General features: G+C 59.8%; 1 protein-coding gene across 2 annotated transcripts in view; it reads left to right on the top strand.

Moving 5' to 3' along the window:
- The window catches only part of ARHGEF11 (Rho guanine nucleotide exchange factor 11), a 71,809-nt gene that overhangs the window by 48,333 nt on the left and 7,078 nt on the right, over positions 1-16,398 (top strand). The window contains exons 13-34 of one of the 2 annotated variants that reach the window (XM_067569416.1): positions 188-325; positions 632-706; positions 1,435-1,536; positions 2,250-2,348; positions 2,780-2,822; positions 3,722-3,818; positions 3,986-4,108; positions 4,379-4,402; positions 6,175-6,319; positions 7,001-7,100; positions 8,464-8,493; positions 10,443-10,569; positions 10,710-10,889; positions 11,257-11,304; positions 11,871-12,058; positions 12,319-12,465; positions 13,766-13,845; positions 14,437-14,562; positions 14,704-14,821; positions 15,081-15,259; positions 15,347-15,422; positions 16,044-16,211. In XM_067569416.1, coding sequence (XP_067425517.1) covers positions 188-325; positions 632-706; positions 1,435-1,536; positions 2,250-2,348; positions 2,780-2,822; positions 3,722-3,818; positions 3,986-4,108; positions 4,379-4,402; positions 6,175-6,319; positions 7,001-7,100; positions 8,464-8,493; positions 10,443-10,569; positions 10,710-10,889; positions 11,257-11,304; positions 11,871-12,058; positions 12,319-12,465; positions 13,766-13,845; positions 14,437-14,562; positions 14,704-14,821; positions 15,081-15,259; positions 15,347-15,422; positions 16,044-16,211 — 2,413 coding nt within the window. The remainder of the gene's footprint in view (positions 1-187; positions 326-631; positions 707-1,434; positions 1,537-2,249; positions 2,349-2,779; positions 2,823-3,721; positions 3,819-3,985; positions 4,109-4,378; positions 4,403-6,174; positions 6,320-7,000; positions 7,101-8,463; positions 8,494-10,442; positions 10,570-10,709; positions 10,890-11,256; positions 11,305-11,870; positions 12,059-12,318; positions 12,466-13,765; positions 13,846-14,436; positions 14,563-14,703; positions 14,822-15,080; positions 15,260-15,346; positions 15,423-16,043; positions 16,212-16,398) is intronic. The other variant, XM_067569417.1, reaches the window with a different exon arrangement.

The following is a 16,398-nucleotide window of genomic DNA, read 5'->3' on the forward strand; positions in this document are numbered from 1 at the left end:
GTTGAATCGGTTTAAATGTTGGCCGTCGTCTTTGATGTGGCCATTGGTCCCTTGGACCCGGAAAGCATGGGAGTCCAAACAGGTCCTGGTGTCCCAGCTGGCCTGATGCTGCCGTTGTCCCTGGGAGTTTCCCTGGCTGCCCCCTTTTCTGTTGCTGATGTCATGTCATCGTCGTCGTCCTGCGCAGATCTCTCTGAACCGGAACTCCGTTCTCTCTGACCCCGGCCTCGACAGCCCGCGCACCTCGCCTGTCATCACGTCCAAGATGTTCCAGCACCATCGCCGCCAGTGCTCGGATACGGCCTTCATGCCCATCGTGGAGCAGGTGAGGGGAGCTGCTGCAGGCGGGCAGAGCGGCTGGGCCTGGGGCGTGCTCCCTTCTCCTGCTCTGCAGAGTTGGGTCCGAGTGACAGCGACAGGCTGGTTCTGCCTCGGGCTGTGATCTCCTCAGGGCTGGGTCCGATCAGCACCCAGATTGCTGCCAGCAGTGGGGTCTGGGATTCAGTGGGGGGCCTTCTCTCCTCGGGGTCATTGCTCACCCCACTGCCCCAGGTGCTGCTGCTAGACAGGTCTGGGGGATGAGACCGTAAACCGAGGTCCAAACCATCGTGGCCTGGTCCTGTCTCCTCAGGGGTTGGACCGGACGTCGCGGCCGCTCATCATCGGGCCAGAGGAGGATTATGAACCGGGGTATTGCAGCAATGAGGTAACAGCTCCCAAGACCTCCCTCTGTCTTTGTATTTACCCTGTTGGCGTCACTGGTAACCGTGGCAGCTGTTCCGGGGGCCAGGGGTGGGGACGCCTGGGTTTGTCCCCTGCTGTAGGAGGGGAGTGGGGTGTAGTGCTCAGAGCAGGGGCGCTGGGAGTGGGAGCTCTCAGTGGGAGTGCAGTGAAGTGTGTCCCCAATTCTTACCTCCTGGGTTTACCAGACGAGCGCGCTCCAGCTGCCGGGCGCCCCGTGTAGGGCAGCAGCGATGCAGGCGCCAGTTCCTGAGCTGGGATGGTGCAAAGACTGTGTCGGCGCATGCTCACTTCTCCCCACTCCGTGCTGGTTGGATTGGCTTTGCGCACGTCCGTCTCCTGGAGCTGATGGCAAGGGCTGGTGGTGAGGAGGCAGTGTGAGGGGAACCCTGCTTCTGCTGGCCCAGTCTGGCTGTCTTAGGCCTTGCCTGGCCATGAGGGTTTGCCCCAGTGCCAGCTGACAGGGTTGCTGCTGTGGTGGAGTCTAACTCCAGGGCAGGGTTGGCGGCGCTGGCCGGTAGCCGTTTCCTGGTCTGCCCTGGGCTTTGTCTGGTGCAGTGACCCCAGGGGCTGGAATGAGGGTAAATGCCAGTTTAACCAAGGCCTTAGCAGGAGGGGAGCCTGTTCCCTGGGCATAGCCCGCCCTTGGCATTTCCCAGCTTGGATGTCTTGTTTCCCCGCTCCTCCCCCCAGTGCGACACCTTCTTCCAGGACTTGGGGAAGCTGAAATCCCGACCGGCTCACCTGGGCGTCTTCCTGCGCTACATCTTCTCCCAGGCAGACCCGAGCCCCCTGGTAAGAGCGATACACGCCCACGTCAGCTATTGCCACTGCCTCTCGGTGGGAAGAGGGGGAGGGGGAGCTGAGACCAGGGCTTCCCCAGAAGCATCGTGCAGCACTCGGGGTGGCTCCTGCCTTGATCTCGGGAGAACTGATGTAGTGGAGCGAGGGGGGAGAATCTAGGGAACGTCCCACCCTCTATCTAACCCTCGTCCAAAGCCCCTGAAGTCACGCACTTACGGCAACCGGCTGGGATCAGGTCCTAACCTCTCCCTCTTCCCTGGATCCAGGAGGGCTGCCTTGCCGTGCAGAGCAGTGCATTTCTTACCCCAGCCTCGCCTTTTCCTGTGCTCGGTGTTGTTTGCTGACTTGTGTCCATGAAGTGCAAGTTACTTCCTCTTGTAGCTACTTGCACTCAGGCCGGCCCAGGAGCACAGACTGCTCCGCGCACGCGTAGACTGGGGCGCTAAGACAGTGCCGGGCCAGACCCTGCTGTTTTGCTGGCGTGCGCTGTGGAAGACAGCGGGCTTACGCAGGTGTGAGAGGTGGAAATGGCGTCCGAAGGCTCAGATTCCTCCCCCAGCACACGGGACCACCACGAGGGCACAAGCTCCCTCTGCAGAGGTCTCCTGCGTTCTTTCCTGGTTCCTGTGGCGATCGCTGCTGTTTTATTAAGTGTTTCTCCTTCCTTTCTTCTTAAACTCTGTCTCTCTCCTCCCTCCTTCCAGCTCTTCTATTTGTGTGCAGACGTTTGCCAGCAGATGAGCTCCAAGGATTCCCGGGCGTTGGGGAAGGAGATCTGGAACATCTTCTTGGAGAAGAATGCGGTGAGAGCGGTTGCTTGGCTTTACGACCTGGGTGCGTGGGGCTTTCCTCCTGCAGGAGGAAGCAGGCACAGCCTGCTTTAATTGGGATGGGCGGGTTTAGCCTTTGCCTAGCCATAGTCTTTATAAGGTACCTGTTGCCTTGGGATTTTTCCAAGAAAAGTGGTAGGGTTTTTTTCCTTCTTGCTTAATAGGCACATTGGTGGCAAACACCCTGCTTAATAGGGACTCGTTAGCTGAGTGCCAACTGCTTAAGCGGTGATTTAATCGGGTGTTTCAATAGGTGTGAAATTCTGAGCTCTGGTCTTTTAAATAAAGACGCTGCTGAGTAAAGAGCACAGGCTTTATTAGAACTCGGGCGGTGTTTATCCTCTGGACTGCTACGCCTAGAATCATAATTAATGGGCTTTTAATTGCACTTTTTTCCCTCCCAGCCTCTGAGAATAAAAGTGTCTGACCAGTTACTAGCTGAAATAGGTAAGTGCGTGTGTGTAAATTCTTAGGCCATGCCTGTGCCCTAGGGGTAGTAGCTGGCTCAATACAATGTCTGCAGCAGCACTAGGTCTCGGACCACCACTAGTCCACTAGTGTCTTTGCTTTAAATCCAAGATTCCCTTTTACTAGGGTGCAAAGCTCTTTACGCCCTCCGAACGTCACTGGGGAAGGACAGTCTGCACAGGAGAGACCCTTTCTCCCCCCGCCTTCATATTGCCCTGCGTTAGGGAGAAAACGCAGCCTTGTAGTCGGAGTCAGGACTCCTGGGTTCTTTTCCGGGCTCACTTGGGGACGTCGCTTCCCTTATATGGTGCCCCAGTTTGAGCATCCAGAAAACAGGGCTGATGACGTCACTGTTAATTCGACGTACGGTGTGCCTGAGGGGATCCCACTGTGCGAGACCAGAGTGAGAGACAGTCCCTGCCCCGAAGAGCTTAACATTGAACTAGACAGAGGGCGGGAGGGGACACTGAGGCACGGAGTGAGGCAGGGACTTGCCCACGGGGACCCTGCAGGCCAGTGGCAGAGCTGGCAAGAGAACGCAGGGCTCCCAGGTCACTTCCCACCAGACGGTGCTGCCTGCCTGTCTTACGGTACCTGTCTTGCAGGCTGGGTTGTGCGGCTTAGGCCTGGGCTAAGCACCCAGTGTAGCAATGCAAACAGGCTGAGTTGCGTTTTGCATCAGGTTGGCTTTCTCCTGGGGTGTGCACCCGGAAAAGCAGCTGCCTGGTTGGCATTCGCATGCAGGATCCCCGGCTGGAATGTGCTGTATCAGCGCCTGGCGCGGCTGGTGCCCCAAGCAGTCTGTGTGCCCCGTCCCACCAGCCATGCGCAGCTGGTAACGAGCGCCCCTTCCTCTTCTCTCCCGCCCCTGGCTCCAGAGTCTCGCCTGCGGAACGGGGAGGACGTCCGAAACGCCTTCTCCGAGGCTCAGGACGCGGTGATGCCCGAGATCCAGGAGCAGATCCAGGATTACAGGTACCGCCCGCACCCTGCCTCTGCCTCCCGGCCTCTGCTCTACGTCCAGCCCCACGCGTCTCAGCTCTCCCCCTCTCATGCCGCTTTTCAACGGGGTGATTGCCTGGGCCACAGAGACTCGTGGTGCTGACCTGTGTCCATGTGTCCGTCTGTCTGCCTGCCTCCAGGACAAAGCGCACCATGGGGCTGGGAAGCCTGTATGGAGAAAACGACCTGCTGGATCTGGATGGGGACCCCCAGAAGGAGCGCCAGGTGGCTGAGAAGCAGATCGCTCAGCTGGGCGACATACTGTGAGTCCCAGGCTGCGGGGCGGGTCCCCGACCAGCATGAGATCCAGACTGAACCTGGGTCTTGGCCCGCTGACGCCAACGGAAATCGGGAGCGACGCCGTTGAAGTCAGCGGGGTGCAACTGGCGGGAGGGAGATCAGCACCCGGGGCTGATCCTGCAAGCTTCCCGGCACCATGGATTTACCATTGAAGTCCAGTGGGGTGTGGTTGGTGGGCAGTAGAAGGGTGTGTGTGCAGAGGGTATTGACCCCTTTCTTCTTCCTCACTGTAGGTCGAAATACGAAGAGGACAGGAGGTGAGTGTCTGCCTGGCACCCAGCAGTCATGTGTATCCAGCTGTGACGGTGCAATCCAGATGTGACGGTGTGGGTGGGGTTCTGGAGAGCTTGGGGAGAAGGGAGATTGTTTGGGGAGGTGGCCTCTCATTGCTAGGTCACTGTTTCCCCTCCCAGCGCCAGGGCAGTAGTGGCAGAAACTTGTCATCTGCGGGATGAGTGGCCCTTGTGGGAGCAGCTGGGTGGCGTCTGTCTGGGTCCCAGTGCCCCACTGGATGATCCCTGCTGTCGCAGAAGGCCTGGATGGGCCCCGACTGTTGCAGCAGAGAGAAGAAACTTGTCCCTAGAACTGGTTCTCTACCCCAAAATCCACCCTGAGACCTCCTATGCATCGCCCTGCCACCCTCCCCGTTCTGTGGATAAAACAGACCTTCAGCCCCCAGGGAACTCTGCAGAGTGAGGGAGACGTGGCTGATGTCACACCTCGGAGGGTGTCGTGCTCGCCGTCCTTTGTGCCCCATGGCTGAGTTGGCCTCGGAGTTGGGCGGGCAGCTGCTCTCTCTGTAATACAGACATTCAGCAGCGCAGTATTCCAGGAGAAAAGGTCCCCAGAGCCTACGGTGAGGGACACATGGCGGCTCCTGGGGTGCTCTACAAACGTTAATGGGACCCTTCTGGGCAGGGGCAGGAGGAAGGTAGGTCAGTGCTGCTATCCCCATTGTGTAGATGGGGAAACTGAGGCACAGGGAAGGACTTGCTCAAGGCCACGCAGCACGTCCCTGGAAGAGCCAGGAATAGAACTCGGGGGCCGGTGCTTTAGCGGCAAGCCTGTCTGCCTGCCTGCCTGTCTGTCTGTCCCGCGAGCTGCGGTGACCAGGAGGTGGGGGAGGGCTCCTTCACTCGCTGCCGGAGCCGTTGGCTGGTAACAGAATCTCTCACCCAGAGCTACAGTCGGAGAAGCTGGGGCGTGGCACCCGGCTGCAGCTCCAGCTGCCTGTCTGAAGGGACCTTTGGTGCCGAGAGAGCCTTCTGTGGTCCTGCTGTCCCGCGCGTGCCTGTCTTGCTGCAAAGAGCATTTCTCCTGTGTTGGGAAGCTGTCACCTGACTTGCCCCTTTCCCCCGTCTAAGGAGACTCAGGGGCTGACCTGCAAGATGCCGAGTGTCTTGTGAGGCCACCGTGCACCCTTTGGGGTGTCTGTCTCCTTTGTGCCTGGACAGACAGTTCCCTTTGTCTGCCGCTGGTGCAGAGCGTGACCGTGGGCAAGTCATTGCGCCTACCCGTGCCTCAGTTTCCCCTATGGTAAAATGGGACGGTGCAGACGGGGTGTTGTGAGGATTAGTCGCTGTAAAGCACGTGAAACCACTCAGGGCCTGATCCTGCATCCTCGACTGCCCCTGGGTTGTCCTGTCGACTGCAGCTGCTCATCTGAATCAGGATGGCCCCGGGGAGCCAGGATTGCTGGGCTAGGGCCTGTGCGCTATAAGATTGGTCTGCAGAGCACGGGGCGCCCTTGGGTGCTGTGCGCAGCCTCCCTGGAAAGGCACCAATGCTCTGCTAGTGTTTGGACCATGGGAGTTGCAGGAGTTCCCGTAGCTCTCTGAACCACTGCGGGCGGATGCTCCCGGCTATGCCCTGCAGAGGCTTTGGGCTTCTCACCGGCTCTTTTCCGACCCGTTATCCCTGCGGTGGCTGAACGCGGTTAGTCTCCTGCTGCGCCGGTGCTGGCGTTGTGTCCTGGAGGGATGCCCCCGGGATGATCCGCAGCGTGTCTGTTTTTTTCCTTCTCTTCCAGCTCCCCCATGGCCTTTGCCCTGAGCACGTACATGAGCCACACGGGAATCCGGATGCGGGAGGCCCGGCCAGCCAGCACCAGCGAGAAGTCCCAAGCCTTCCCGGACAAGGACAAGTGGCTTCCCTTTTTCCCCAAGACCAAGAAGGTGGGTGGAGCGTTGGCCGCGTTCCCTTCTCTGACGGGATTCTCGCCGGTGCTGTCAGTTTCTCAGGCCTGGACTGATGCAGTTCTCTTCTCCACGGACTCCCAGAGCCCAGCTCCCCTGGCAGAAATGGGCGTGAACAGGGGCGGTGAGCTCCTTCCCCGTTCATTTAGGAGCCAGCTCAGAATCACCCTTCCGCCACAGCCCCTGGCCGGATGCTTCGCCGCTCACTCCCGGGCCAGGGCGCAAAACAGGGCCTCTTCTGACCTGGCTGCAATTTACGTACACGACTGCGCAGAGCCGCAGGGCGGGGGAGAATCAGGCCTCTTGTGTCTCCTGGCCTCTTCTCGCCCTGCCTTCCTCTCTGTCCCTTTGCACTGTCTGCACTGGTGCAAGAGCCAACTCCTCTGCTGCCCGGATCAGCCTCCCAGCGTCTCTCCACCTCCGTCGACTCCATTGCCTTTCACCCCTCGTTTTCCCTGTCTCTCTCCCTCCTGCTGTTTGATCCTGGTCCTGGTCTTGGGGTGGAGGTGGGGGTGTTTAGTGTGGCAGACCCTGTGCGAAGTCCAGCTGTGTTACGTTGGAGCCAGACCCCTGCCTCGCCTCGTGTCGGAGCTAACTAAAGCACAGACTTTAAAGCAAAGACTTTTTCTCCCCCCCCAACTCTCGTCTCGTGTGTCTCAGCAGAGCAGCGGCACGAAGAAGGACAAAGATGCGATGGAGGATAAGAAACGCAATCCCATCCTGAAATACATCGGGAAGCCCAAAAGCTCCTCCCAGAGCAGTGAGTAGCGGCTCGTGCTGCGGGCGCCGTGGGTCACGCGTGCTGCAGGGGGTGCCCGATGGGGCGCTGTGCTCTTGGGTGAAGTGGCATAGCCAGCAGCTCTCCAGTGGGGGGCGCCAGCCCTGCATACGATGGAGTAGCCAGTTCCCAGCCCCGGAGTCATTCATCTCCTCTGGCTGGCTGCATGAGATCAACACTTTGGGACGTCCGAGGCGTTGTCCAGGCCGGGACTTGAGCCAGGCTGCAGCTGCACGAGTGATCTCTCTCTCGCTTCCTCCTTTTCACTCTGATCTCCGCCGAACAGATTGCCAGGGTAGCCACGCTGCAGCTGTGGTTATACTAGCATAAAAGCGCTTTTGCCGGTATAGCTTAATGTGCTTGGAGAACCAGTGTCAGCTGTTCCAGCGCAAGCCCCGCTCCTGCTGGTATAAGCTGCGTCTGCACTGGGAGAGTTTATCTGTATTAGCTGTAACGGCAAAGCTTTTGAAGCGTGGATGAGGCCTACGGGCTTATTTACCCCTGGAGCTAATTAGTAACAGCTATTCCGGAATACCAGTGCCTGCACGTGGTGGAGTTTCCAGGAATAGCTATTGCTGAGTTCACCTTGACTAAATAGGTCCTGGTGTAGACAACCCACAGTTCTCTCTCAATTAAATCACGCACGCCCTTGCTTGAGGGCGCAGTTTCCACTCATCAAAGCAGCCCCTAGAAAAACGGCACGCTCGTCCGCGTGTGTCTGCAGCTGAAATCGGTGCCTTCGAACCGCTGAGCGTCCACAGGTGGGGTTTGTCAAAAGGCAGCGACTCCTGGTGGAGTCACTGGAGACTTCCAAGGGGAGAAAAACTAGCCTGGTGCTGAGTGTGTTTGAAAATCCCACCTTACATGGTTCAATTTTGGCCCGTAGTGAAATCACAGGGAGAGATAGGGCCAGAAGGTGGCAATGAGGGTGAGTTGCCACAAAAAGCTGGTGTGGTTTGTGGAGGGTGCAAAATTGCTCCTGCAAAAAAGGAGGCTGGGCTGAGACCATCCTAAAAACTTCGTCCAAATGCTGCATGTGCAATTGGGAGCATATGGGATGGGGGGGTGTTTTTTCAAGCACTGTGCATAGCTATGGCGCTGTCCATACAATCAGAGCCTCCTGGGGTGTGTGTGTGTTTTTCAAACACTGTGCACAGCTCTGGCACTGTCCAAACGAGACGTTCCCCTCGGGGAGTGTGGGGGAAGTGTGTGTGTGTGTCTCTTCACTGCCTTCACGTTCCATTTCCTCCTTTGAGTTCTCATTGTGTAGCTCACGCACTCTTCCGACCGCCTTTGCTGTTGAAATGCAGGATTAATTTGACATCTCATTGTTTTTTCCTTTCAGCATTTCATGTCCCTTTGTCCCCTGTGGAAGGTAAAAGGCCTTTTCTTTTTCGTTTCGTTTCGTTTGCGTTCAACTTTATTTATTTATTTTTAAAGTGGGGCCGTTCCCCAAAGGTACCCGCCTCATTGCACTGTGGCTTCGGGGCGGGCGGCCTTGCCTGGCGCTTGGGCAGGGCTGTGGAGGGGAGGCAGTGTTGTCAACCGCTCTGGCTGGGACTCAGGAGACCTGGGTTCTATTCCCAGCGTGGCCACTGGCATGCTGGGTGAGCGGGGGGGCAAGTCACTGCCCCGCTTTGTGCCTCAGTTTCCCCATCAGTTAAATGGGGTGTAAATGTACTGACCTGTTTTCTAAAGTTCCTGGAGATGGACTGATGCAAAGGGTCAGGTGGTGGGGGTGTTGTTCAGCTGATCTGTGCAGTGGCTGCATCTCCACAACACTGTGCCCACCAAGATTCACCTCCCGTTGGAGTTGGTGTGAATCTTCCCCTCGACTTCCCTGGGAGTGAGGTCGTTCACATGTCAAAGGCCCAAGACCTTTGCTCCTGGGTGATTCTTTCTCCCTGTGTCTGGGAAGCTGTTGGGCTTTTCTGCCCGCTTCCCCTTTTGTCCGTTCAGGAGTTGAGCGGACAGCCGAACCGCTTTAATAACACGATGGGCATGACTCCGGAGTCCGCACTCTCCCTCCAAGTGCCCCAGGCTCCTGCTGGGAGGCGCTGCGCTGCAGGGGGTGGGGTGGCTGAGCTGGCAGGGGGCACACTTCCCGAGTGAGCACCGATCTCAAGGCCCTGGGCTGACACTCGGGGCGCCGTTGGAGGGAGATTTTTTCACACTGTGCCGCGGCCGAATTCCAGTTTGGCTGGTTAGATCTGAAAAATCTCCCGGCCGTTTTCCAGTAGATACGTCGGTCTCCTTTGCTTCCTGCCCAGCGCCACTGAGCAGTGTGACTCCACGGCGGTTAAAAACTGCCAGAGAAACGTAGGCTCAAACGCTCCCTGGGCAGAGGAGTCAGCAGAAGACCTAGGTCCCACTCGAAGCGGGCCATTCTGCCGGGGCCGGTTTGACCGTAGGGCCTGAAATCTCAGTGCCCCGCGGCCCATTTAAGCGGTTTTTCTGCTGCCCGAGCAGTGGGTGTCGCTGTCACTGATCTCTACTTCAAGGCCCCTTCGCGCTGCCACCGCCATGCCGGGTGGGCCTTGGAGCACGTGAAGATTCAGGCTGATGCTCGTCTGGCAGGATGAGATCTTTTGGGCGGACAGCCCCTGTCTCGTGAAGTGCCCAGAGGCCCTAGGACAGCGGGTTTCAACACCCTTTGGGGAGAGCAGGCTACGGCTCAGATTTCCAACGGGCTCCGCGCCTCCATTTGAAATGTTTTTGGGGTCCCCGAATGCTGCCTGAGGCCATGAGCGCCATAGACATGTCACCTGCATTCCCAGAGGGGGGCAGCAGATTGCCTCCGGGGAAGAGCCCCTCTCTCTGTTGGATAACGAGGCCGATGGTGTTGGCACGTTGTAGTGATTGGACTCTGGAAAATCTTTTGGGAGAGGGAGAAGCAGGGTCTGTAATAGACAAAAGCGGGAGCGATAGGGAGAGAGTGTGAGCTCGTGGCACCCGCAGGCGTCAGAGGGAGCGGATTCCTGTAGGCCGGCTGCACGGAGGTATGGGGTGGTGGCTGGGGGCAGGCGGCAGCGGGGAGGGGGGAAAGCTAGGGTGAAGGGGCTCACAGTAGAGACGGGGGAGCCGCCCTGCCTCCCAGAATCCAAAGAGCGCGCCCCACGGGTCCCATCCCACTCCAGCCATCTCCAGACCATGGGAGACTAGCCAGCGCCGAGAGGGTCCAGCTGCTGGGGCCGTGCTCACTGCTGCTGAGATGTATTTAGCCCCTGGAGGGGAAGGGGGGGGGCTACGGGTTACTGATTGAGCCATCGGCTCTCAGTACCTGTCTCTCATGTCTGTCTGTCTGTCCTGCTCCCGTCCCACCAGTCAAACCCGGCAACGTGAGGAACATCATCCAGCACTTTGAAAACAACCAGCACGGCGAGGCCCAGGAGCCAGGCACGCAGCGGCTCTCCACCGGCAGCTTCCCTGAAGACCTGCTGGACTCAGACAGGTAGGGCTGCGGGGGGGCGGGTTCTCGCTCCCTTCTGGGGCTCTCCGTGAACGCGACGGGTTCTCGCTCGCTTCCCCGCGCGCACGTACGTTCTCCGCTCTTCCGGCCTGGAGGAAATCCAGCTGTTGCTTGCGTCTTAGTTCCAGGTCAGAGATCAAGCTGGGCCGGTCGGAGAGCCTGAAAGGGCGGGAAGAAATGAAGAAATCGCGGAAGGCGGAGAACGTGCCCCGGTCCCGGAGCGATGTGGACATGGATGCCGCGGCAGAGGCCACGCGGCTTCACCAGTCGGCGTCGTCTTCGGCTTCCAGCCTGTCCACGAGGTCAGAGCCCAAATCCCCGAGCCCACGGGCAGGGGGACGCAGGCTTCCGGGCCACGGCTCTTGTCGGTTTCTCAGTCAGTGCCCCCCTCCCCACAAGCTCTTTGGAAAGTTGCTCCGGATCGATAGAGGCCAGGGCTCTCCCTCCCAGTGACTCACGCTCCTGCAGACTCTGATCCTGCAGACGTTGGCTCCCCAGGCTGTCTTTGTGGCCGTGTTTTTCTGGACAACCTGGGGAATAGTGCAGACACCTCCCCTGGAAATCCCAGCCGGCTGGGCCCTGCGCTGTGACGGCGGCAGGGAGGGAGGGCAAAGGTGACAGGGGAAACGTTGCCCGGGGATTGAGTGCCGTTTCCAATTGTCTCCCCAGGTCGCTGGAGAACCCCACTCCTCCCTACACGCCGAAGATGGGACGCAGGTGGGTGAGCCTCTGCCCCGCGGGGGCAGGAATCCTCTCCCTGCAGCCGCAGCGCACCGTTTCTGGATGCCTCTGTGCTGCCCGTTCGGACTCCTCCGAAAGGAAACTGCCGCTCTCCCAGCCCGAACCGGGGGAGCCGCCAGACGTTGGCATGGGAGAGGCTGCGCCTTCCCGGACCTTTTCCCAGCTCTCCCACAGCCTGGTCTCCGAGGCTGAAATAACACAGGGCCGGGGGGGGCGGAGTTGGTTCTCATGGGCCGGCCAAGTTGCCAGGAAGAGGGATTTCTCTGAACCGCCCCAGTTTGAGCCGGTTCTCCTGCCTCTGTCTAAGGACCATAAATGTTAGGACGATGGGGTTTCGGGGTGGCCGGTTCCCGTAAGAGGTTGATGAGTCTGCCGTTGCTGCCAGCTAGGGGGTCAAGCATTAGAGGCTTGTCCTCTTAGGGCTGAAGGGGCCGGGTTCGAGCCGCAACCCATGTCACGTGGGGTGTGGGCATGCGACTGCACGGCCCAGTGACAACTGCAGGGGCTGACCCCCCTTTTCCCCCCATCCGACATCCTCCCAGGAGCATCGAGTCTCCCAATCTGGGCTTCGGTACCGACGCCTTCCTCCCCCACCTGCTGGAGGACGACCTGGGCCAGCTGTCAGACCTGGAGCCGGAACCGGACTCTCAGAACTGGCAGCACACCCTCGGCCGGGAGGTCATGGCTTACCTGACTCAGCGGGAGATCGACCGCCAGGAGGTGATCAACGGTGAGGAATCCCGCCGCTCCTTTTCCCTAGGCGCTGTGGTGACACGCCTTGGACGGCACCCCCGGGGGACGGATTGATCCCTAGTGGGAACTGCAGGCCCCGCGCACGTGTGTCAGGGTAGATCTGGGGAAGGGCGGAGCTGTTCCATTCGGTGGCTTTGCTTAAAGTGTGGGGCCACGCTGCCTGGGAGCCGGTGGGTGGGGGGGAAGCTGAGAGCCGGTCTGTCTCTGAACCCCTCCCTCCCTCCTGCCCTGGGCCAGAGCTCTTTGCCACCGAGGCGTCTCACCTACGGATTCTCCGGGTCCTGGACGTCCTGTTCTACCAGCGGATGAAGAGGGAGAGCTTGCTGTCGCGGGAGGAGCTGGGACTCCTCTTCCCCAACCTCCCGGACCTGATCGACATCCACAGTAAGACACTGAAGTCCCTGGGGTCTCCTTCACCCCTTTGGCTAGAAATCCCTGCTGCCCGTCTCTCTAGGGTCCGGCCCAGGGGCCCAGGCAGTGCCACCTACTGCCGCCCCCTGGCGCTTGCACAGAGAACAGCGATTTGAATCCGCCGAGGCCCACGTGTCGCCCTGTTCCCGTGTCCTTGGCTTCTCCGTTCCGCGGCCGGTGAACGCTCCCCTTGGGATTTAGCGTAGACTCTCGGGGGCTGTGACACCTTGAGCTGCGTCTGTTTGCTGGCTTGGCGTGCGAGTACCGGGAGGGGTTGGTGGCTGGTGACGTCAGACGAGCTGGTCTCCTCTGGCCTGGAACCCCATGACCCTGACTGTAACTCTACGGGGGCGTCTACATGGCAAGGAGTCTGCGGACTCCGGCTCCTTCTCACAGTGTAAACGCCCCCTAGAGACTTGGGCTCACGCTACGGTGCTAAAAATAGCCACGGAGACGCTGCAGCCCAGACCCACCCCACAGGCTTTAGCGCCCACGCTCCAGCCTGAGTCGCTGCTGGTCTTCGCACCGGAGCACGGTCCCAAGTCTGTCCACCCCGGTCACTTGGAGACACTGCTGCTTGCTGTGTAGACGCACCCTGGGGTTTCTCCGGTCACCCGTCACGGCAGGCTCCGGTACCAGCCGACGTTAGGGCTGCGTGTGGCCATCGGACACGTTAAACGTACAAGGGAAAGTGGCTCTTGCTAGTAAATGACCAGGACGGGCCGGTGTGCCGCCTTGCGTGAGCATCCCCACGGGACAGGAGCACCGTCCCTCTCTGTTACGCTCTCAGGACACCGGCAGGGGTTAAAGCCCAGCCAGGCTCACGTCCCTCTGGATCTAGCCCGACTGTCCATCTTCCTGAGAGTTGAAACAGACCCAGAGGTTTCCTGCTCTGCCTCCATTGCCCTTGTGCAGGCCTGCCTGGCCGGCCTTGTGCACCTGCCGCTGAGAGCGGAGGCAGCTCATTCCACGAATGGCCACTGCCCCCAGAGGTATCCTCTGATGGCCCAGCGTGGGAGAGGTGCACCGGAGGGGCTGTTGGGAAGGATTTAGGGGTGAGGAATTCACAGGGACGAGACGAGAGAGGCTGGGCGTACGGTGTCCGGCACACGGCGGTCAGTTACATCTAAAATGTGTGAACGTTCCACGTGAGAAGTAGGTCAGCATGAGATCTCCCAGCGGAGGGGAACTGGACATATTTAATTTCTTTCTCCTTTCTCTCACTCCCCCTTTCCTTCTCCCCATTCCCCCTTCCTGTCCTGTCCCTGTTCAGATTCTCTGTCTGAATCCATGAAGAAGCTCCGAGAAGAAGGACCAATCATCAAAGAGATCGGGGATCTCATGCTTTCTCGGGTAGGGCCAGGCAAGCTACCGGGATGGGGCGATGGTGGGTTTGGGGGTCTCCCCTTCTCCCTGTTTCCTGACACAAGAGAACAAGGGGACACGCAGTGAAATTAAAAGATGGGAAATTCAAAACCGATAGAAGGAAAGACTCTTTCACCTGATATGGGATTGTCCTGTGGAACTCACTGCCACTGGATGGTGTTGAGGCCAAGAACTTGGCAGGGTTCAGAGAGGGACTGGACAATGACATGGATAACAAGAATATCTGGAGTCCCTGCAGCTAATGCTAACGAACTTGGGAAGGGATATAACATCCCTGCTTCAGAGCAAAGCCAGTGCTAACTAGTCAGGGGACAGGCTGAGACCTCGTGTGGGGCAGAGGTTATCCCACCTCTGCTACTGCCGGGTCCTTACACCTTCCTCTGCAGCAGCTAGAGTTGGCCACTGTCGGGGACAAGATCCTGGACTAGCTGGACCCCTGAGTCTTTGGGGTCAGGGGTTCCTGGGAGGTGCTATGGGGCCGTACAGCCGAACATCTCTCTGCAGAGGGGCCGTGCTTGAGGCTGACAGCTCAGCTCTGGTCCTTTTCCCCACTCCCAGTTCGACGGGCCGGCCCGGGAGGAAATCCAGCAGGTGGTGGCTGAATTCTGCTCTTACCAGTCCATCGCCTTGGAGCTGATCAAAACCAAGCAGCGGAAGGAGACCCGCTTCCAGATTTTCATGCAGGTATCTCCCGCCCCCACTGACCTCTTCTGCCCCCGGCTGGGACCGCGTGGTTCTCCTCACTCTTGGGTCCCTCCTGGCTTCCCACGCGGTGGCTGCAACTGTCTCCTGCTTTCTCTCCTGCCTCCCCGCCCCCCAACCCAGGAAGCCGAGAGCAACCCCCAGTGCCGGCGGCTCCAGCTCAAGGATCTGATCATCTCCGAGATGCAGCGCCTGACCAAGTACCCGCTGCTGCTGGAGAACATCCTCAAGCAGACGGACGGTACGGGGGCGCGAGGGAGGGCGTGTGGGGGTGATGGGCCTGACGGCGTGGCCACACCCCCTCTCCTGCTCCCGGGGGCCAGGCTCCACGCGGAGCACCCCGTCCCAGCAGAGGGGCCGCAGGTGGGAAGGGCCGTTCTCTCTCCTCCCTGCAGGGGGGCCCTATGGAGCAGGGCGCTGGGAGGAGCTAATACCTTCGCCCGGGTGACAGAGCGCAGAACCCCCAGCATCCCCGCCTGACGCCCTCTCCCCACCCCCAGGCGGGACCCCAGAGCACGAGAAGCTGTGCCGCGCCCGTGACCAGTGCCGGGAGATCCTCAAGCACGTGAACGAGGCCGTGAAGCGGGCGGAGAACCGGCACCGGCTGGAGGCCTACCAGAAGCGCCTGGACGCCACCTCTCTGGAGCGGACCAGCAACCCGCTGGCTGCTGAATTCAAGGTACTGCCTGGCTTGGCCAGGGACCGGGAGAGTTTGCTCTGTCCTGATCTCCCCCCCAGCAACTAATGGTGCCTTCTCCACCCCCAGAACCTTGACCTCACGTCCCGGAGCATGATCCACGAGGGGCCGCTGAGCTGGCGGATCGGCAAGGAGAAGACCGTGGGTACGTAGTGGGAGACGCGTCCCTCTGCCTTTAGTTTGAAATCGCATCCCCCAGCCCCGGAGACAGACCCCAGGAGCCTGGTCTCCTGCCAGCGGAAGGGGTAACTCCATCAGCTGCTAGCGTTAGTAGGCTTTTATCCACTGCGATCTTCCACTAGAGGGAGCCGTGATCACATGCTTCTTAACCAGTGTCTCCCTCGTGGGCGGTTGCCATTCTTCCCCCGACGGGGTGAGTTTTCTCTCTGCCCCACAGTTGGCTAGAGAGCAGGGGGTGGGGCTGGGACAGTGCAATGGGGCAGGAAGGAAGCCTGGGGAACCCAAGCGAGGGTGACTTGTCTTCAGGCCTGTGTGTTGCTCCCCTCATCAGCCCTGCAGAGAATACTCATGAGCCAATTAGTCCCTGTTTTCTGGGGCTGGGCTTGGAAAGGAGCCCAGGGGAGTTAGGCACCTGAGTTGTTTCAACTTGCAGCCAGAGTCTGGGGCCAAAAGGGGTTTGCAGATCCTGGCCTAGGGGTGGATCCGTGCCAGAGGGGTCACCGCGGGGCGGGACGGGGCGGGGGAAGAGCCGAGGCCTTTGAGACGCGGCTGAGCTTGACCCTGCGGCTGTGTCTGGCCTGTGCAGATCTGCACGTGCTGCTTCTCGACGACCTCCTGGTGCTGTTGCAGAAGCAGGACGAGAAGCTGGTGCTGAAGTTCCACAGCAAGACGGCGCTGGGCTCCTCGGACACCAGGCAGACCTTCAGCCCCGTCCTGAAGCTCAACTCCGTGCTCGTCCGCTCCGTGGCCACAGGTAGCGGGAGAAGCCCGGGCCCCGGCCGGCAGCTTGCGCAGGCATCCTGGGGAGGGGGGTCTCGTCTCCCTTGTGTTAAGTGGGTCCCCAGTGGGGGCATGGTCGTGGGAACAGCTCTGAAGCCGAGCCCGTTGGGCTGGGGGACGGGGGGAGCAGCAGGGTCACTGACAAACCAGAGCGCCGCGGC

Source organism: Emydura macquarii, unplaced genomic scaffold (assembly GCF_026122565.2).
Source record: "Emydura macquarii macquarii isolate MOO-44397 ecotype Brisbane River unplaced genomic scaffold, CSIRO-AGI_Emac_v2 contig_2924, whole genome shotgun sequence".
Classification (NCBI taxonomy): Eukaryota; Metazoa; Chordata; order Testudines; family Chelidae; genus Emydura; species Emydura macquarii.